The sequence below is a fragment of the Molothrus aeneus genome, chromosome 24 (genome assembly GCF_037042795.1).
Source record: "Molothrus aeneus isolate 106 chromosome 24, BPBGC_Maene_1.0, whole genome shotgun sequence".
NCBI lineage: Eukaryota > Metazoa > Chordata > Aves > Passeriformes > Icteridae > Molothrus > Molothrus aeneus.
The window spans coordinates 1,467,706-1,490,127 of NC_089669.1; the positions used below are offsets into that span (position 1 = coordinate 1,467,706).

The 22,422-nt window shown below is 43.3% G+C and overlaps 1 protein-coding gene across 2 annotated transcripts; it reads right to left on the reverse strand.

Moving 5' to 3' along the window:
- Positions 1-244: 244 nt before the first annotated feature.
- Positions 245-22,065, reverse strand: MAPK14 (mitogen-activated protein kinase 14). 2 transcript variants are annotated; one of them, XM_066565416.1, is made up of 12 exons: positions 21,755-22,065; positions 14,989-15,118; positions 14,573-14,631; positions 14,089-14,200; positions 13,559-13,588; positions 13,096-13,143; positions 12,544-12,658; positions 11,973-12,044; positions 4,448-4,527; positions 3,847-3,925; positions 3,393-3,566; positions 245-2,647 (listed from the first exon to the last, which is right to left on the reverse strand). In XM_066565416.1, exons 1-12 carry the CDS (start codon positions 21,868-21,870, stop codon positions 2,580-2,582), a joined length of 1,083 nt encoding a protein of 360 aa, XP_066421513.1. In that variant the 5' UTR covers positions 21,871-22,065; the 3' UTR covers positions 245-2,579. The 2 variants fall into 2 exon arrangements, with proteins under 2 accessions (XP_066421513.1, XP_066421512.1); XM_066565415.1 differs by lacking the exon at positions 4,448-4,527 and adding an exon at positions 6,550-6,629.
- Positions 22,066-22,422: the final 357 nt, after the last annotated feature.

The following is a 22,422-nucleotide window of genomic DNA, read 5'->3' on the forward strand; positions in this document are numbered from 1 at the left end:
GAATAGCTGGGGCAGGTCTGGGCTGTACTGAGATGAGTTAACTCCAGTGACCAAATCAAACAGGAAACTTTAGAATGGTGGAAAAAAAGGACAAGAAGCCCCATGGCAGCAGAGTCAGCCTCCAGGCACCTTGTTCCCTCCCAGCCATCACACCCAGGATCCCCCACAGCACAGCAGAGAAATTCACACCATGCTAAAAACTCAACACTTCAGTGCAAAAGGTTTCCAAGTACCAGCAGTGCAGTAAATCTGAAAAATAGATTTTATTTTTAACCAGTGGTATTGTGACATCTTATCTGGCATAACCAATTACAGCAAAATCCATGGATAGAAACAAAATAGCAGATCTCTGCTTTTGGGTGCAGCATGGTGCCCAGGCAGCTGAGCACAGCACGGCACTGGCAGCAGGGAGTTTGTGCCCCAGGGGCTCCCTCAGAGGACAGACTCCAATGAACCATTCCCACTCACACACACAGACACACGCACACACACAACACCGAGAGTTTTTAAAAATCTTTAGCAATATTTCCGCATGAAATCACACTGTAGCATCTACACAGAAAATGGCTGATAAAAATAATCTTGCTGTAGGTTTACATAGTATATCTACATTTTTATTTGAATACCCAGACTGCTGGCCCAGCAGAAAAGGGAGGTTTTTTGTCTTGATTTTGTTGGGCTGTGAAGAGTTTTATCCTAGAGCACAACAGAGCTGCTCTCTTCATCTCAGCCCAGACCTTTATTGAACTTTTGGCCTGAAGAGATCACTGGGAAGTAGCCTAGGAAGAATCAATGGCTTTGTCATCCATGTCCCATCCCTTTGTGCTGCCTCTTCAAACATGGGGCAAAAACACTACAAAAACGCTCTCTGCCCCACAGGTAACAAGAATACAAAATACTGCAAAAGCCTTTCTCCTCACATACACTGATACATTGCCCACACAGGATGCCTGCAACAAATTAAACTCTAAAAATGCCTCCTCCAGAGGCCCTAAAATTGGGCTCCTGAGTTCCCCAGCTACAGATGGAGCACACAAAGATGCTGAGAAACCTCCCTCCTGCCAGTCTCTAACTCTGGGCACTTCACTCATGCAGAGTCCTGGAAAATACAAAATATTTGAACCATGTTTGTATTCAAACATACTCCCCTTTCTCATGTTTCCTCGGGCAGAGATCAACCTGCTAAGAAATAGCCAAGAAGCTCTTATGTGAGAGGATAAAAAAACTTCTAGTAAATGTTAGTTTTATGTATATAAATATTTGTATTTATAGATATAGACAGTGAAAGGGTGATTGTGTGTTTATGCATGCTTATTTCTTTGCTTTGGGTTCCAATACTTCTAAAAAAAATCTTTTCAGGAAATAACTTAAGTTCTGGCACAAGATACTACAGTCATTTCTTTAAAGAATGTTTTTTACACTTGATCTCACAAGAAACCTTTCCACCCAAGCTCTCCTCCTCTGCAGAGAGAAGGTCAGAACAAAGAAAAAGGTGCATGTTGCTCTGTTGTTGGACAGGGCATCCTTCCCTCGATGAAGCCTCTAGGATGGCAGGCATTTCACAAGGAGCTGCAGCACAGGAGGAAGGGTGCTGTGATTTTATGGCACTGCCTGAGGTACTCAGCAAACGTTTCACTGATGACTGAACTGCCCCCAGTGCCATCCCCAAAAAGTAAGGACAAAAATCAAGCAGCTCTACATGCACATACAGCTACAACATGCAAAAACACACCACCTTGTAGGGAACAGAATGCACAAACGTGTGGCTAGCAAGGATCTTCCCCAACCTCTGGCTCCTGGGAGATAATGCTGAGAAGCCTCAGAACAAGAGGAGGAGGAAAGTGAAAAAACACAGGAATACCCAATCCAGGGGTTGAAGTTGTTGCCTCAAAATTACTTCCCAATTACATTGAGTTCATGCCTCGCTACCTGGGAGCCTTCACTCTCAAGAACAGTGGGTCAGATTTCCACCCCAGACTTCCTTTCCCCTCTCTCCCCATTTATTTAAGGCACAAACATATTTACAGTTTCAAACAACATCTTTCCATGTTCCAAGAATCAGACACCAGAAGGTCTCTACACTCTGCTGCACCAGGAAGATCTGGATGTAAATCACACACCTGGCATTGAACAAGGACATCCCCCAACCCCACCTTCAGTCCTGAAGAAAACTGAGGACTCTCTAAGCCTATAAACCAGCTTTCATTCTTTTTGAGGTTACTCAGTTGTAGGAGAATTGATAAATGGCAATGATTGCAACCAAACTGTCACTGTCACCCTCCTCACCTCACCCCAGCAGTGCAGACTGGCGGTGCACTGTAACTCTGGAAGAACTAAGTGCAGTCAGAACAGGTCTCCAGAGGCTTGCCCCAGGCTGTACACAGAATACAAGAGCATGCAGCATGTTTACATAGACTCAGCTTCCTTCCCTCCCCCCTCCCTCCCCAGTTCAACACACACAAAACCCCTCCACTAAGGAGAATATTGTTGTGATGAGGCACTTGAACGATAATTGGAGAGTCCCTATGAAAAGGCCTTCCCTTCACAGTGAAGTGGGACAAACAGAAGAGAGCAGTTTCTCAGGACTCCATCTCCTCTTGGTCGAGCGGGGGTGGCACAAAGCTGATTACTTCATCATAAGTCAGGCCTGGGGGAGAAGTGGGACAGAAACTTAGCAGCAGGACTATGACAGCACTACCAGACACACCTTCATGCAAGAAAACCTGCAACAATCTCAAGTGTTCTGACAGCATTTTAAACAAAAAGTATTGTTTAATTAAGCCAAAGAAGAAAAGGATGGTTACACTGCTCTCAGAGACCAATATACACAATAAAAGATACTTCCAGAGCATTGAGGAGATGTAAGTGAGTTTGAAAACAAGGATATGTTTGTGTGCTCCTAGCAGTAATTAGTTACCAGGGACTGTGCTAAATATGCACACAGCATGGTGTAAGGACAGAATCAACAGGATGCCCACATTTTTATCACTTTCTGCTGTGCCTCTAACCATGGCTTAGCTGAACCTCAGCTCATGGGATGGAGAGGAGACTGAGGGGAGACTCAGCAAGGTCTGAGAGGGGCAGCTCCAATCTCTGTGAGCAGTGACAGCACCCAAGGGAGCAGCTGGAGCTGGGTCAGGAGGGTTGGGTTGGATCTCAGGGAAAGGTTCTTCCTACAGAGGGTGCTGGGCACAGCCCTGAGGCTGCCAGAGCTCCAGGAGTGTTTGGACACTGCTCTCAGGGATGCACAGGGTGAGATTCTGGACTTGTACAGGACCCCTGTGTAGGGCCCGGAGTTGGACTCCATGATCCCTGCGGGTCCCTTCCAACTCAGGCTATTCCATGATTCTACAACCACAAGAGAAGCTGTCTCTCCTCTGCCCCAGACTCACTTTTCCACTCTTCAATCTCAAGCTCTCTGCTTTCAAAGGACTGGTCATAGGGGTCTGCCACGGGTTCATCGTCGGGGTCGTGGTACTGGGCGAAGTAGGCGTGGGCCAGCGCCTCGGCGGCCGTGATGCGCTTGTCCGTGTCCAGGACCAGCATCTTCTCCAGCAAGTCCACGGCTGCAAGAGCACCAGACACAGAGGATCTCTCACATCAGCTGGGTGACTCTACTCTGAAATGTTAAAGCTTCTAAAAGCCCAACACAGATGAGGAATCTGTAGTTTCTCAGGACCCACCATCATCCAGCATTTTGTTCCTCTTACACCCTTGGCCCACACGTTCTTCATACACATAACCCTGTTCTGCACTACTCCTAGAGCCAGAACAAAGCTTTGGGAGTCTCCAAAGGACAGGACATGCTAGCTTCAGTCTCAGGAAAATTCAATAAACAAGTCTTACCCAGGGGATTGGCACCAATAAACACGTTTTCAAAGTTCATTTTCGGCATGTAAGACAAAGACTGGATGTAGTTTCTTGCCTGCGGAAAGAAATGCTCTGTTGAAGTATCAGACAATATCCAGCCAGCAAGATCAAGTACTTTTCAACCATCCTGAAGCACAGGTTATTATAGTCTGTCTCCTTGCTTACTCTGACACCTACTAAGCACATCAGCATTACCCTGTCCCAACTAAGGCACTCAAGACAGTAGAGGAAGAGCTGACATCACTTGTGGCAAAGTAAGATTGGAAAGCAGAGAGGCGCAGGAGGAGCTGAGCCCCTGTGTCCCAGCAAGGCTGGGTGCAGCCTGCTGAGCTTTGCTGAGCTGCACAGCACAGCACACAATGCACAACCAGCTCACAGCCAGGCTCTCCCAGTCTCACACATCTGTGGTTGAGCACACACTGTCCAAATCTCACATCTTCCTTTAGTACAGAAGTCTCGCAGAAGAGCAGGTAGTTAATTGCCCACCCCATGCCACATGCAAGCATTTCATTCACAGACGTGGTGAACACGGAGTGAAGCCCTGCCCTGCACACCCCCTTCCTCTCTCAGATCTCACCTCGTGGCTGGGCATCCTGTTAATGAGATAGGCAGGGGGCGTTCCCGTCAGACGCATGATCTGCTGAAGCTGGTTAATATCTTAAGTGCCTCGTCAAGGGCTTTGTTAAAAACAGTGCAAAAACCATTTCAAACAGAACACAGTCGCATACAAAAGCATCTCTTCTGCAAACCACAAGGCAAAAGCCATACAGGCAGGGACCGCTAATTTTTTCAACTACCTGTGAAATGTTCAGCAATTTCATGAGTGAACACTTAAAGCAATGGAGAATCACTGCTCAGTTGGTAACTGCCAGTACAGAAAGTATTTCTGTCCAAGGGAAGTAGCATTACACTCCAACGAGGTTGTGTTCACATATCCCAGCAGTTTTAAGCCATCAGAGTAGACATTTCCTTTGGCTGAGGCTACTCCACAAAACTTTCCCTGAGCTGTGCAGCTATACACAGCTTCAGGAAAATGAACAAAAATGAAAACAGAAACAAAAACTCTACCCTCTGCACTGGTTACCAGCTTTTTTTCCCTCTTGCTGCATAGAAAGTGCTTAAATTTCTTGTGGTGCAAAGTGAAACTGGCTCACAACTGACACCTTCTGAACAGCCGAGTGCCCTTTGATGTGGGCTGGGTGACAGAAGGCATTAAATGCAAAATTAGCAAGACATTAGCATCGCATAAAACAGAGTTAGCAAGTATCAGTGAACAGGGAAAGTGAGAGTCAGTCAAGTAATGCAGCAGAAAACCAGAATTTGTTATAGTGGCACACGCAAAACCATCAAACACTTAAGAGTTTTGCTTTCCCCATACAATGGATAAAGAGTGGAAACAGTATTTTACTGCCTTTTTTTTAAACAGACTCGTTTCAGACCTGGATAAAAGCAATTATCATTTTTATTGTGCAATAATGTATAAAAAAAGACCCACTTCAACTTACACACGCAAATTAATCTTCGGCTTAATTTAGTCAACCTTCCATCTTATGTCTCTTGCTAATCCCCTGTACTTCAAACACCAGAGTAACCTTAAGGTCAGTTCACAGGGCAACCAAATCAATTCAGGATTATTCAGCTCTAATCTCTCCAAAGTTGGAACATCCCAGGTGTTTTACTTTGGTTTTTACTTTTTACCTTGGTGGGATATTCAGCAAGTTGACCAATTTATTCAATTTGCACTGCACATCCCTTCAGCAGGTGCTATTCAAGGCTAATCTCACATTTGTATTTACAGTCACTGTTACAAGAACATTAAGCTGCAGCACTACATAATCTTCTCACCACTTTCCATAGCTCTGATCCTCTGCTGCAGCTCACGAACAGCAGTGGCCTCAGTGCTCACTGTGCATTCACCTGCTCCTCCCTAGCTCTGATTTATTCACTCCTCCTTCAGGAGCAGGTAGAATTAAAGGCCATTTCACACTGGGTTTGCTCAAGTTCACAATTCACGATTCCTACAGCACAGCAGGCGGCTGGAAATGGAGGTCACCCTCCCAAAGTGACTGCAGGAAACCTTTTTGGTGCTCCCTTGGTAAAAGGGCCCCATGCAGCAAAACCCACATGGCACAAGTGAAGAGCAGACTCTGCTGTGTGCCCTGGAACAGCTGCTACAGAAAGGCACCTAAAAGGCATTTTCTGCTACAAAAACAAAGATATGGCAGCAGTGTTTCAGAAATTAATCACACCACAGAAGGGACTGTGTGTGTTTAGAGGATAACACACCTGCTCCTATTTAGAAAGATCCCTGGGTATGCAATCTGGAGAAATAATAACTGAGACAAGCCTCAAGCTCTTAGCTGTGAAAAATACTTCCCCAGTAACACCTGATGGTACAACAGATCACAAAGCATAAACCCACAAACTGAGAGAAAAGTCACGAAGCCGTAAAATGAGAATATGGAAGGATGAAATCATATCATGGGCAGAGGTAAGAGGAATAAAGATCAGATACACAAAGCATAAGAACTTAAAGCCATCCAAGAGCAAAGAATTACAAAGGAAGAAAAATAACAAAAAATAAATCCCAACACATTCTACAGATAAGACTACAGGAGAACAACACACAAACTTGGGACTTCTGAAAGGGCAGATATTACAATCAAAGTGTAAACTCACAGACTCTGAGGAGATTTTCTTCAAAAGCTCAGGCCCTGGGGTTCCAACGAGTCTCAAAATGAGCTTCAACTGATCAATATCTAATGATGGACCATAAAGGAAAATGCTGGGAGAAATCAAAATGAAAAGCGCAACACATCACCCTATTAATGCTGAAAATTAATTCTTGCCAAGGCCTTGACTGAAAAGCTATTTTAGACAAACCATATTCATTCCTCTTGTTACAACTGAATATAACTGAGCTCTCTCTGTATCAGACAGATTGAACATCTTGTCTACAGACACCCCACATGCATGGAATTGGGCACTGCATCCTGAACTATTTTGGAGCAGAAATCTTTAGCCCCACTGGCAAAGGCTGAACTTCCATGCTCCCTTCACCCTCTCAGGCCCCACACCAAGCTGCAGTTCACAGGATTAGGTTGCATTAGTAACAGCTGAAGTAAAGCAGAAGGCTGCAAATGGTAGGCACTCGTATTAAGAGGAAAGTCAAGGATTTTTGTGAACACCTTCCAAGCTCATTCAGCCACTTCTAAAGCTCAGGAGGTCAGGAAACAATTGGACCCTGCAGCATCACTTCCCCATGGGCACCCCCTGGCCACAGCCAGGGCAGGGGGATCAAGCACCTGAACCTCCCTTCTGCCCTCCAGACCTGCTGCAGCAGCAGGGAGAAACAGAGCAGGGCTCAGGTTTAACACAGGTCTGTGGAGAGCTCTCAGGATGGAGCACTGCAGATGCAAAGAAAGTTTAACCAGGACCAGAGCTCCCAGTCTGAGCTGTCCCCTTTAACAAGGCCTAGGTGACAAAACACACAATTGAGGGGGGGAATCCATCAAAGACACTGGTTCATGTCTAAATCTCAAGACACTAAGATGACACAAAGAATCCTTTTTAAAACCATCAATGCATAATCTCCCTTCTTCCCTGAATTATCCTCCACAGAGATTTCAGACTGTCCATAATGTTTATATTTGCCTTTAAATTTATACCAAAGTAGTTACACAAATCTTTTTGCCACTTGTTTTCTGGGACCGATTCCCTCCTGATGGCTGAAGATACAGCTGCAGTTCCTTCCTGGAGTATCTGTTAATTTGACTACTGCAAGAACTGCAAGAACTGCCACCTGTTTAAAAAACCCTAGAAAACAACACAGAGTTCCTGCAATATTGGCAAACTCTGTATGAAGGGAATCACCAATGCTTTGCTAAGACCACCATCTTTTGAGGTAAACTTTGGTCTAAAGTTTTATCGAGCAAATTAATTAAGAGCTCTGGAATCAGCACTTGGTCAGAACAGCTGAATTAATTTTTCATTTGTAAAGTTACTTGGCAAACTTCTAGCTACTCAAAACACTCAAAATCTAAGAGTAAACCCAATATGTAGTTGGATTTAGCACAGCTGAATTGCCAACTCTGAAGAGTCAATGCTTAAAATGAGATAGAATATGCACTGCTCTAGGAGAATCAGCAAAGGGCACTCTACTAACCACAACTGGCTCATGTCAATTGGATTTTCTTCTGAGCTATTTAAAACAGTCCTTACTTCTTGCACTTATTGTGCAAACAGCAGCTGAAGTGCAAATTTTAAGAGTGCTAACATGCCACAGCTCATTTTCAATATTTAAGTTATTTAAAGGCATTGAAAAGGCTGTGCACTGGTGTGCCAACAATATTGCTGCCCTGTTTGCTAGTGGAAGACACTTCTCAGACAAATAAGAAAAAACACAGACTATGGAACTGCTGCTGCCTAAAGCCAGCCCTGCTTCTGGTTTTAGGCCTGCCATCTATAACCTGCAGCATTCCTCAACTACAGGGCCCAGCACCTCCCAGAGAAATGAGCCACAAGCAATTAAAGACAGGAAAGAGATTTAGTAAATACAAAGCAGAAGAAAAACACCACCACATGTGCATGGGGAAGGAAAGCACAGCATGCAAACCCCAAGTGCCACCTTCAAGGTGCTCCCAAGGACTGAGGAGGGATTCTAAAATTCAGAAAATAACCTGCTATCAACCACCAGCAGCAAATCTCACAAGTTGTAACAGCTTATCCAGGCAAAGCAAAGTTCCAAGTTGTTTTAGCTGCCATCACAAGCAAGAACAAGGTGTATCAGAAGAATATGTAATTTCAGACTCGTTAGTTATCATGGGAGTTTCATAATACTGAATAAAAACAGTAAAAAAAACACTCTCCAGAGTTTAAGGGAACACAAAACATACAAAAATGCTAAACTAGTACAAGAAATAGGTAGATATTCTTATTTTTACTTTATATTATTTTGTGCAAGTCAAATATTCAAACAAAGTCAACTTTCCTGCTTATTTGTATGAATCATTCACATTCAGAGCTGTAAAAGTTTAATATATGTGTTTAAAAGAAACTGATCTTGGCAACAGATAAAACAATACCAACAAGAAAGCCTCAGCTAAGCCTCCCATTCACAGAAAATGTTGAGTTGGAAGGGACCACAAGGATCAGAGTCCAATGCCTGAAGGACTCTTGATTTCCAGCACCTCACTTTTTGCTTTTTGGTCTCTGATTCCTTTCCCACAGTCTTGATCCCCTTCTCCAGCTCCTGGCAGAGATTTCACCACCAGTGTTAGAAATCCATCTTTCATCCAAATGCTTCTACCCATAGATTACAACAGGAATAATTCAATTACCTTACTTTCAGTTGTAAATTAGAAGTAGTTCAGCAATTCTGCAGAGATAAGCCCAAATTAATCACAGGGTTTTTCCTAAGAGTATCTCAGTTCTTGCTCTAAGTCAATGACAGCTGTGGTTAGAATCTCTGCAGATTCAGAAGTTTAAACTCAACATTCATTTATCAGAGGCACAATCATCACAGACAGCACTGAAGATCCTCATTTCAGAGCCCAACATTTTACTTACCTGACTAAATGAACTTACAGCTTACCTGCACTGAATGGGTGCATCCCCAGGCTCTACAGAGAAACATGGGAGGGACTGTAAATGACATCCCAGCATTGCTGCCCAATCCTTGCTGAAAGGGACCAACACTTCCAACAAGAGAACCATCTCAACAGGGGGATGATCATCCTGAGAAGCCATTACAAATTCTGTCACTCTAATTTTGGAAATGTAAGGCTACACAGTTGAGAAAATTTACATCTTGAGACCAAGAAGCAACAACTACTTCAAATGTTCAGCTGTCAAACTGGAGCAATTTCCAGCAACACAAAGCCCCATTGCTTCCAACTGCTCAGGGAATTTTCTAGAACTGCAGTGGATTTGGATATATCACATCCTTGGCTACTGGACACAAGGCAAACATACCTTGAATTATTCATGTTAATATTAACTCCAAAGTCAGTAAGTCAGCAATTGTACAGTGACACTACAGGAGGAACAAGAGCCTCTGCAAATCTGTGCATACAATGAAATTAAGAGCCCAGAACTACCCAACAGGATCTAAACCTGGAAAACCCCTTCAAGTCTCTCCTAAAGTAATGCACATGTAAAGATTTCAATGAGCCCTCCAAGACAGGAAGAAACTAGAACTGACTTAATTCTGCTTGTTGTCCTTAGATGCCTGCAAACCTGGAGTGAAAGCTGCCAGCCAGGGTCCTTTCCAATCCTTGGGTCAGAGTTCCAAGCACAAACAAGATTCAGAACCAACCCTGCTCCCCTTTTAGTTTTAACCTCATGATGAAAAAGCACAAACACAGAAGCACTGGAAGAATTACAGTACTACAAAGTTGTGTCTAAGATAGGAAAGGATTTGGTCTGTTTTTCTTAAATCTTAATCTCAGAACAGAAAGAGCATTTAATTAAAAGGCATTACTGCCATTTGCAAATGAAATTGAGCATTTAAAGTAAATCATCACAAGCATCTGCTGGGAGACATAAATGCATGAAGTACCTTATTATGATAAAGCAAATAAATTAGTTCCTAGAAGTACACTTCATTTTGCATTGCAGATATCAGTGGCTCTAATTTACAGCTAAGAACAGAGTTGGAGAAACTCCTTAGACTTGGAAGAGTCACCATTTTGTTCAATTCATAAAAACCACAAAATAAATCAAAACCATGAAGCATTTCTTACACGTTACAAATCCTATTACAAATATTTTAGTTGCAAGCATCAAGTTCTTTAAAATCTGAAGTGTCACTGTTGCTAGGGTTAAATAATGGCAACAGCTTAAAGGCTTTTGCTTTGTTTGAATGAACAATTCTTGATATCTCAGTCTTTCTTAAAAGAAACCAAAAAAAAATCTGTCCAAACCAACCTACACATGCTGAATCAACAGATAAAAATACACCAGCTTTTGTTTAATTCAGTTTCTGCATCTGACAAGAGAAAAATACAGCAGAGATGACTACACAGCACAGTACAACAAATTCAGAGAGAAACGATGAGATGGAGACAAGCAGAAAAAGAGGAGAGGATAAAGTTAAAGCACACTGAAAAGAGGTGACACTGTGAAAGCTGGAATGAAAGCTTCTCCTCAGGAGGGAGTTTGGAACCCAGATGCTTTCTGAAGGTAAATAAACAGCAGGCAGCAATTCCAACACCAGCTTCCTTTTCATCAAGTGCTAACATACTGAAATTAACTGGCACAAATACTAACAAATTAATAAAAGTTATTAAAATGAACAGACTGTGGTTGAAATAATAAACTTTGGTAAAAGGTGGGCAATGTAATTTTCTCTGGCAAATGAAAGCCCAATTTCTAGGCAATGAAAAATCTTGCCAGTAGTAAATTACACCCCAATCTCGTGTGGCTGAGCAAAAATTTTAAGTGCAACGATTTGCATCAAGTCTCACTTCCAATTTCCTGGGGAAAATATGACCAAATCTCACAAAGTTGTCTCAAATTTGCCAAAGTGTCCTACCCAGCTCACTTTGATGAGGCAAAAAAAAAAAAAATTTTGGAAAGATCTTTTTCAGCGTTGGATTTTCACATGAATACAAGCACACTGTGAAAGAAGGTTCATAGTCAAGCATGGAAATGGAACCTAAACATTTCAGAGCAATTTTAATGAGAACCTTGGCACTAAAGAATCTGCACCCACTGCTTTCACAGCCAGGATACCTCCAGGAGAAAAGAAGAGAGGGCAGAAGGGAATCACATGTGCAAGAAACCTGAAGCACCAGAGGATTCTTGGCAAACATCCATGCAAGTATTAGCTAGAAACTCAACTAATCAATTTAAATAAACTTAAAGGAAAGTAACTGAAACAAAGAGTATATAAATCTAATGATGACAATAGACAATAAAGAGGAACAGATGTGCAGCAAAATCAAGAACTCATCTCTTTGTACTGTGAGTAAAAGAAGCCATTAATTCAAAAACAAACAAACAGAAGTCCATAATTAAACCCAGAACTTATTTTCTTGTCAATTATGTGAAAATGAAGATCTAATTTCAATTTCAAAAAAGAAATTACTTCTAAAGGATACGGTCTGTGCCAGGGAACAATGTTCTTCCAGTCAACAGCTCAGCCATAATGCATCCCACTGACCAAATATCAACTGAACAAAATAAAACAGAAAACAAAAGATGAGGCATAAAAATACAGCCTGAGCAGAACCATCCCAGCCAACCAGAGCCAACAACTCTGTCCTGAGACAGTCTCATGGCACTTTTTGTCATTTCTTCTGTCCTGAGACAGTCTCATGGCACTTTTTGTCATTTCTTCACACTACAGCTCCAGACACTCTCCTCAACCAGACACATCCCAGTCACTTATTTAAAAACCACTCTGCCAGGAAAAGCAGGGGATAAGTGCTGACAATATTTTGCTGATTGCAGTTTCAAAGGTTCAGATTCCTGGTGAATGCTATCACAATGATTCTTCACCTCCATCTGACAGAAAGTGGTTCAAGTACCAACTCCAAAACATAATTACCAAGAGTGCCAACTTATGCAGTCAAAGGGGGATGCATGTGCAAGGACAACCTCTTTTCTTCCCCCCTCACAATTCAGAAACTTGGCAGATGAGAGAACTCCCGTGCTGGCCAAAGGCATTACCTGTCTGGTTGTAGTGCATCCAGTTCAGCATGATCTCAGGGGCCCTGTACCACCGCGTGGCCACGTACCCGGTCATCTCATCGTCCGTGTGCCGGGCCAGCCCGAAATCCAGGATCTGCAAACACAGACACAGCCACTGAGGGCAACAACACCCAGCACAAACTACAGGCAAGCACTGGCTGGGGACAGGACAGCTGGGAGAGCTGCAAAACACATTGTGAAAGCAAATTTCACAAGCTGTGAGAAGACACCAGGCTAGAACAGACAATCAGAATTCTGGCTGGGTACCTTGTCTCCAAAACAAGTAAACACAAACTAAAGCTGTTAACTCTGCACTTCCATGATGATTCACTAAAAACACAGGACCACATACAAAAACCACATCCTTACAACTCTACAGCTGGGAAGCTGTATTACTTTTATTACTTTTATTAATATTATTACTTTTCTATGAAAGTATTTTCAGAAGGAATTGTTTTGACACTTAAGTTGCAAGGGACAATTCACATGGCACTCAAATCTCAAACAAATCAGATTTTTTAATTACATTACCTTTAGCTCACAGTCTTCATTAACAGCTAGGTTACTGGGTTTTAAATCCTAAAAAATGAAACATCAGCATTAATAGTGGAGTATGTGTTGTTTCACGAGTCTGAAGTAGGTAAAATTGTAAACAGAGATAAAAATACAGATTCTAACTGAGTGCAAATACTAACTTTGGATAAATTATTTTATCAGAGTCAGAAATCTCTTCTGCGGTTCTCAGAGGTGTCACATATAACCAAAAATGCAGAAAGGCAACACTGGTGCTGCATATTTGTATTTAAGATAAAAGCTAATTCACAAAGGAAAATTATGGATCTTGACAACCACCTTCCCTGTTCATTCTTTTTACTACTTAACCAAAAAAATTTATTTTCTCTGGTTTCTCTTGGGGCTATATTGTAAAAGTTCATGCTTCATTTTTTAAAGATATTGTTTCACTACAGGAAACAATCTTAGAATGAATACTCACCCTGTGTATTATGTCAGCTGAATGGATGTACTGTAAAATAAGATAACAAAATTTATGTAACAGTCCAAGCAGCCACCTCCTCATCTCTTCCCTGGAAAATACTGCCCTAGCCCAGCCCACACAATTCAGATGCTCCAGTCTGTCTGTGTCTGTGGGTTTCACCAGGTGGGTGTTCCAGTTTGCCTCTCCTTAGGAACACCCAGGAGTGCTGCCACACCAGTGGAACAACACAAGTAAACAAAACTGAAGAAATGGAAAATTCATTGCCAAAGCAGACCAGAGGGCATCACAGTTCATCATTTTCTACACTCTGCCCATAGGAACTCATAAAAATGATAGGAAACCTTACTGATGCAGAGCTCCAGAGAGGCAGAAGTGAAAGAACAATAATAAAACATTGTTCTACAATACTTTAGGGAAGTTATAGAAGCCCTATGCACACAGCTGAATCTCTGAGGGTGTAACATTCACCAGGAACTTCCACCCTCCATGGTGAGCTGTCCCCATCCAGGGAACACGGGGACACTCACCTTCAGGCCCCGAAGGATCTGGTAAATGAGAAACTGCACGTGGTCATCAGTGAGCTTCTGGCATTTCACAATGTTGTTCAGGTCTGCTCCCATGAGATGTGTCACCAAGTACCTGAGAACAAAAGCAAACACGTGGACTGTGAAGCAATCTCTTGAATAGGATTAGGATAAAAACTCCCTATAAATCTCCAGTAGCAGAGCTGACTGTCCCAAAGCACGTTGCTCAATGAAACATAGACCGTGACACTTGAAATAATGTAGCAAATGAATATAGTGATTCCAACAGCCCTGGGTAGTAAACCACAGCAAGTGAACAATTCTGACAAGTCCAATAGCTTAGGATATACTGGAACTTGTGCTGGAATTTGGGATTCTTTGTGAGTGATGACAGACAAATTAAAGAGACAAATATTTCTGTCATAACCTGGGAGGTGTAAGGAGATACAAAAGACATTTTGTTGCAATCTTCAGAGAAGTTACCTACACATCATTGAATTCTTCTAGTGATTTGGCAGGGGTGAACACATCCAACAAGCCAATCACCTAAAAAAGAAAATAGTGAAAAGCTGTGAAATATATTTATAGCACATTACGATACAGTTACTAAGATCCTTTGTGGCACTGAAGTATTTATTCCAGTAGATGTTTCATTTCCATCTGTTCAGTGTTGTGCTTCATGCAAGCTAACAAAGCCTCCTGGAACTTGCAAACCTGATGCAGACACACGTGAGAGCTCTGCAGCTCCATTTACTCCCTCAAATAAATCACCATGAACCAGATACTCTGATACCTTGGACTACTGCAAGCTTTGCAGTGAGCACGAGGGAAAAACCCACATGCACCAAGCAAAGAGCAAGGCTGATGGCTGCTCAGTGCAGCTGGGGCTGTCCCTGCACTCACATTTTCGTGCTTCATGTGCTTGAGCAGCCGCAGCTCCCGGTAGGTTCTCTTGGCGTGGATGATGGACTGGAAGGGCCGCGACAGCTTCTTCACCGCCACCCGCAAACCGGTCTTGGTGTCAAAGGCAGAGCTGCAACACAGAGCAGGCAAGTCATCAAATTACCTCTTTGGGAATGCCTTCAAATCCACACTTATTCTAGCAACACCATTTCTCCAGTGAAAGCCATTTCTCGGTATCCTGGTCCATAACCTGCGCGCCACCCAAAATCCTCACAATTTTACACAACTGTTGGTTTCTACAGAGAATGTTTAGAAGGTGAGTCTGTCCACACAGTAAAGGGAAATCTTGTAGAAAGAAAGAGAAATGTTTATGACTTTGCTGTCTGAAGTGCTCTTAAACATAATCATGCACTAAAACTCTGGAGAGAAGAGCACTTGTAAATACTATCACTATTCCTAAACATACTTTCAAACACCACACTTGATCACAAAATGCTATGCTCAAAATACTATTTTCATGGTTTAAACCATGAAAACCATACAAAAATCCAGAACTTGTGCCTAATAAAATTAGTTATGATTGTTGTTAATCATAACTGAAGCTGAAATTAAATTTCTTTGGTAAATCCCATCCAGTCACCAAGTTCTGTTATACAAAGGTGCCTGGGAATGAATGATGAGTAGCTGTACATTACCAAAACTTGTCCCTTTAGCAGAAACCTTGCACATGCAAATAGTATTGACTTATATAGGACTTATTAAATCCTAGTCAGTAACTATATACACATACACACATATACAGAGAGGGTACAGTAAAATTATATTTTAAATAATTTCTTATGCAACTTATAAAGCTCTGGTCTGTCCAAAAGGAAGGAGGAGAAGAGAGGATAGGAAATCAACACTTGACTCAAGGCAATGAATATGGGGAAAGTATGGAATGGAAAGAGTCACACAAGGACAATACTGGTTGGTTTTCCTGTTGTATTTATGATTCAGGTGAACTCCTGATTCCATTTAAAAGTGAGTATGCACTAGTTCTTGATAAACATCAAGCAAAAAGGAATGCTACATATTTATAAAGTGTTAAATATAAAGCTTAACTAACAAAGCTCAAAACCAATCACAAGAGCAGTCCTGGAATAAACCCACAATTGCATATGCAAACCACAACGCCCACCCCACCACAGGAGCCATTTGAAATAAAGGCAGCTGTCATTTGCTTGTACAGCAGCCACCAAGAATGAACCTGCAAAAAGACTCCTTATCTCAAATTTGCCAAGTGAAACAGAAAACACAACAGCAGCAGCCTCCTGTGAGCAGTGCCCCTTCCCCCAGGCCCTGGCAGGGAATGGAAAATCCCTCTGTGCACAGTGGAAGAAGAGCATCTCCCTTTCTATAAAGGGCACGCACAGAGTGGAAAGACCTCTCTGGAAAACACAGGGAGGACACCAGGTCACAGCAGCAGCAACCTGCCAGAGCTGAACTGCTCAAGCTTCTCACACTGGCTCAAAAAACACCCTTAGCAACGACTTCCAGTGCAAGTTATCCTGTACAGCTCAGCCAGGCACACAAAGAAGCCATCAAGCATTCATTTTTTAACGTTGATTTCAAATTCTCAAGTTTTCACACATCACTAGGGGGAAAAAAAAAATCAATATTTAAGCAGCAACACTTCATGAAATTTAGAATTCAATTTTTTTTCAGCCTCGGGTAAAAATCACCATCTTGCAATACACAAATATCTCTAGTTCAGCCTGAAAAATACATACCAGCATTTTACTGATACATAAGGTGTTTTCTAGGACTTGGAGCAAAAATAAGAGTAGTCATCATCATTCAGCACATGCTGCTGTAAATTAGTCATGGATCTTCACCAGTTTCCAAACATTTCAGGTACAAAATGCAGCAAATACCCAGCAACTCTTTCATCCTGCAAAGAAGGTGATGCCCTGCATCTCAAACCTCCACAGCTCCAGAGACAAATTTCTCTTTTGGTTTCCAAGATTTTGAGATTTCAGAGCCACCAGTCATAAAATAAGGTATTTCAGGATTCAGATGAAATTCAATTTCACTTTTTGTTTTTAAATTACATTTTTTGGGGTCACTATCAAGTCACTGAACAATCTCCAAAGGAACTGCAGCCAGCAGTACTGGTTAGCACAATGCACAAGCTCAGGAAAAAAAATTCTGTGTAATTGAACATTCACAATCTAAACTTAAAGTCAGAACACAAAGTCTGGTCAGATTTGAGGCCTAAAGACTATTTCCCCACAGACAAATCACGCTGAGTAATTTTCTGCCAATACAGATAAGTGGCTAATGGTTCCTGCAGAGCTGCACAACAGCTGTCAGCTGGAGAACAGTTTAAAGAACACTAAGCTGCCTTTCATCACAGACTCTAAAACAGCTGCATTACATTGGTCACATTGCAGCTAAAGAAGCCCAATTAGGAAAAAATGACATGATCCACAGTTTTAAATCCCCTTTAAAACGAGATCAGCACAAATTTAGAATTTATCACACTTTTTTTTAACCTCTTACATAGCACCGTGCTATGGCACATGAACTGCATCCACCTCACCCCAAGTGAGCTAAAATTACAATTCTGATCTAACCTGAATTGAATCCAGAACACAGGAGGCAGAAGAAAACAATTACTTTAGAGAACCAAGTAACAAGGTTATTTATGAGCACAATTTATTGAAATGTTAAATAATCAGAATGTTAATTTTTGTGCAAAGGCTATTTTGCTCAATGTAAGCTGCTCATTGCTAGTGCCTCTGCAAATACCCAAGCTAACTGAATCTCCTTAGGGCTACCTCTGAAGTTCATTTATGCACTCCTAATCAGACAGAAAAACACAGTTAGCACCTGGCAGTTTGTTATTGACTGCAGTCACTTCTGTACCTGCACTTCAGTCACCACCCTCCCAACACACTCTAAAAGTTGCAAATATCATTCCCCTGTGCTAGAATAGCTCCTGCTTCTAAGAAAGCTGCAATAAAAATCTCCCTGTAGGACACGTGCTCTCAATAATTTCCCTTAATATCCCAAGTTCCCCTTCAGTCCAACCCTCTTGCCAGCCCTTTCAGAGCTCTGCTCACAGCTTTTCTGTGCCTGCCCTTCTCCTACTCAGCTCCCCTCTCCCCACACATCTTCTGCCAATCCTTCCTGTGTGGCTGCTCCATCCCACTCACTTGTACAGTTCTGTTCCTATGGCTCCTCACAGATCCACCACACCTTGCAGGAGGAGCAGGCACCTGTCCCTCCAAGCACACACAGGATTTGGAGGCACTCGCCCGCTTTGATAAGGGATTAGAAAAAGAATCCGCAGAGGAACTGTTTCTACAAATGTGCTATTTAGGGTTATTTCGTTTCCTCTAGACCCTAATGTCCTAAAATTTCTTAAATCTATAATGTTTCTCTAAATTCTCAGTATCCAAGAAATTCAGACTCAGTGTCAGTACAACTGTGGGTTGAAATGGGAGGAAATCACAGGTTTTGGAGGGCTGTATCACTTGACAGTCTATTTTAAAAAAGCTAAAAAAAAATCTTATGCAAGATTTTGAGGAAGAGTAAGTCTTGGCCATTCAATCCTTTCCAAATTAATTAAGGCAATACAGATACCTTGCAAAGCAATTAAGCCAAGCCCTTTATTTTACAATGGCATCAATACAACAAAGAACAGCTGCAAAAATATAACAATTAAGTGAACTAAAATATACCGAATGTGCTTCACAGCCTTTTAGAAATTGATGGGAAATTTGTGAAAACACCAATTTGCTTAGCTCAGAGCTGGCTGAGCTGATGCCAGGAGTCGAGACTTCCCTCCAGCACAGGCAAGAAATGAAGCAATCCTCCAAGTGAGGTGTGAGTCACCAATCAATCCCATCTCTGCTCAGCAGCTTCCCACTGCAAGATGTTGTATTGTCTGGGCCCCTCTCCTTACGTGAAACATTACAAAATGGATATGTCAAGAACCCTTTTTTCAATGCAGGCCTGGTTACAAAAGCGCGCAAGAGACTGTTGTATAAATACACAAAATGTTGCAAGAATGAATGAAACAGCATTTCATACAACAGATGCCATGGCAATTGTTATGTGACTTGGGGAGAATCAATCTGAGGATATGTGGAGATTTTTCTCAAAGTTTTGGAACTGAATCCCTATTTGTATCCCCAACACTATGCAGTTTTTAAAAAAATGGATCCTGAAAAATACCTGAGCTGCCCATTTGAACTTAATTCCTCCAGCACTGCACATCACCCTTCAGAAAACTGCAATGTTTGCTCTCATTTCAGGCAGTGGCTCAGGCTGCCTGCAGAAAATGCCTCTCCCTCCATCCACGGACTCCCAGTAGTTCAGGTTTGTGCATGAGGAGCTCCAAGCCATGCTCACAGCACATTCAAAGCAGCCTACAACAGCTCCCCGGTCTAAGTGACTCATCTGGCTCCTTAATGCTTTCTTTTTTATTCGTTTTCCCCTCCACTTTCTGGAGACTCCTCATCTTCAAATGCCTCATTTTGACAACTTAAACAACAGAGACTTTGATTGCATTTGAATACAATAAAGCAGTGAACATACATGAAACTATATTTTCCATTTTAAGGATTGTTAAAACAACACTATGTGCTATCCCAACAGGGATGCACCATATTCCAAATGAAACTTTTTATTGGAAAGAAAAAATAATCTCTGAAGGGACAGAGCAGAACAAGTCCTTGCAGGAATACCATAAATAATATGCATCACCACTTGTAGCTTAATAAACGCCCATAAATATGCAAAATGTTTTGTTGTTTTCTTGAATTTTTCAATTCTGACATACTTTCCATATCACAACATCTTTTCTGAAAACTATTTTTAGAAGAACATACAGGAAGCCATTAACATGGACTGTAAAAAGACTCTGCCACATGTCTGAAATTGCTTCCAATACAAAACTGTTTCGCTTGGTCTGAACAGAGTTGCACAATCTTTGAAAGTTTTGACACAGCAAAACAGGAAATTCATGATGCAAACTCTTTAGTTACTGGTTGAAAATAAACTTTGCAAGTATTACATGTACAGTAGAGATTGTAGGGAGGGGAAGAGAAAATGGGAGTGGGGTATATGATGTAGGATCAACCTTAAACTACAAAGGACACAGCACCAAGCAAATTAATTTCCCATTACATTTCAGGAGTTGCATAACTCTGAGACACTTACAGGGGTATTTATCAGCTGGGTCAACAAGGTCCTTCTTTCACCAAAAGAAACCTGTCTATTCCCTCCCAATCAAAATCATTCTATAATTATACTTAAAAAAAAAAAAAAAAAACAACAACCAAACCAAAAACACCCCTCAGCAAGCATAGTGGTTATTCTTGCTACAAAATTGACCAGCCTGGTTTACTTTTATGAAATGCAAGCCTCTGCACACTTCAATCACAGCACTTTAAAAAATGCAAGTTATTTAAGATCAACTTGCCAACAATTTTATAGCAGGTTAAGAACAGCTGAGCATTTCATTAAAACTGTAGCACATGCAAAGGAACTTATTTTCTTTTCTAGCAAAACGCAGCACGTGTCCTCCTCCTTATAATAAAATTGATACCCATAATGCAAATTTGCATACTACATTAATAAAAACATATGCATGCCTGCTCGAACACAGCAGCAAAGCAGCTTTGTAATTATGCCCCCATAGTTCAAAATTCCGCTCACACTTTGACAGAACCAAAGAACACAGAATAAAACCCAGACCGCTCATGTGGAAGACGTTTCTTTATCAAAGGAGGCAGTAATCTGTGAACATTTAACTAAATGACTGCTAAAGTCTAGAGTCAAACTGATTCAAGCACTACCTTGTCTTTAAGCTTAAGCAAAGTATGCAGCTCCATTTGTGTTTAATGATCCACCGCAGCTCAGCAGAGAAGCTACAAATTAAGGGCGCATTGTATCTCACACATGCAGCCTGGTTTATTCCTATTGGGTAAGCATTAAAAACTAAACTCTCCAAGCTCCCTGTATTTCTGCATGTCTCACAGCAGGACTTTACTCTCCCAGGGAGCACATTCTGCAGTATGTGTATTGCAGTAATTCCACAGCAATAAAACGAGTCCTCCTGTGTTCATCTATTATTGCCAAGAAAATATTGGTGCTTGTAAATCCACTATAATAAGTGAGGAATAAAAAACCAGCCCTCCCAGCATTGTCTCTATTTCTTGCCTATCAACAAATTCCGGATGAAAATACAATTGCCTCAAATATAATCTATCCTTCAGGTCCAGAAAGAAACTGGGACAAGAGCTGCCAAGCCCTCAGCTCTGCAAAGCCGGCTATGGGGGGGCTCCATCCCTCTGCACTTCCCACCTACCAACTGCAAGGAACCTCACTGAAATATGTCCATATGAGCTCATTCGGGGCGGGACGGGGGGGGCCGGCAACGACACATTATTATCTTCCCCTGCAAAAATGTTTCGGAGCCACCTGCCATGTGGTGCAATCCCCGACGCATTCCAAAGACGAGACTGCGGCTTCCCGGCAGCACCGCGCGTAAAGCCGGGCAGGAAAAATGTCTCTTGCAGGAGGCTGGTGGAGAGCTGGGAACAGGAATCTCTGGGGGACAGGAGCCCCCGGGGAACAGGGGAGCCCCGCTCGCCGCGGCGCCCACCCCGCACGGAGCCCGCCGCGGGTCCCTGCAGGGCACCGGGGGCCGCGGGGCGGGGCAGCGACCTAAGGCGACCTCCCCCGCACTGCCCCGTCCCCTCCCAGCACTCACCAGACGGAGCCGTAGGCCCCGGAGCCGACCGGGGAGAGGTTCTGGTAGCGCTCGGGCACCTCCCACACCGTCTTGTTCAGCTCCTGCCGGTAGAACTTGGGCCGCTCCTGAGACATCTCGGTCGCGGAGCCCGCCCCGCCCGGCCCGGCGGGAGGGGGAGGCTCTGCCTGCGGCTGCAACAGCACCGCCGCCGCCACTACCTCCTTCTCCTCCTGCAGCGGCGGCAGCGACTTCTTCCTTCCTTCCTTCTTTCGCTCCCTCCCCCGAGCGCTCCCGGGCGGGGGCAGCCCCGCAGCAGCGACGCCCCCGCTGCCGCCGCCGGCCCCGCACGCCCCGCCCCGCGCGGCCGCTGCCCCCCTCCCACAGGCACGGGGGGCGAGGCCGAGCGCTCCCGTGTCACCGCCTTCCCCCGCCGCTCTCCCTCCCCGAGCTGTGCCACGAGGGGCGGGATGGCCCCGTCAGGCGCGGCCGGCGGTCGTGCGGCCAGCGGCGATCGAGGCGGGGGCGCCGGCGTGCGGGGCGGGGACGCGCTCCCGCCGCAGGTGGGACGGCGCAGGCGACACCGCAGCCACCGCCTCCGCCGCTCACGCCCCGCCCCGAGCGGCACAGCCCGGGCGGCGCAGCCGGAGCTCCGACCCCGTACGCCCCGCAACAGCCCCGGCAGCCGC

Coding starts and splice junctions, on each gene's coding strand:
- MAPK14 (XM_066565416.1), bottom strand. CDS start 21,870: ATGTCTCAGGAGCGGCCCAAGTTCTACCGGCAGGAGCTGAACAAGACG. Junction 12,045..12,543: donor GATGCACTACAACCAGACAG/GTAATGCCTTTG, acceptor TATTTTGTTCAG/TTGATATTTGGTCAGTGGGA. Junction 3,567..3,846: donor TATTGGTGCCAATCCCCTGG/GTAAGACTTGTT, acceptor GTGCTCTTGCAG/CCGTGGACTTGCTGGAGAAG.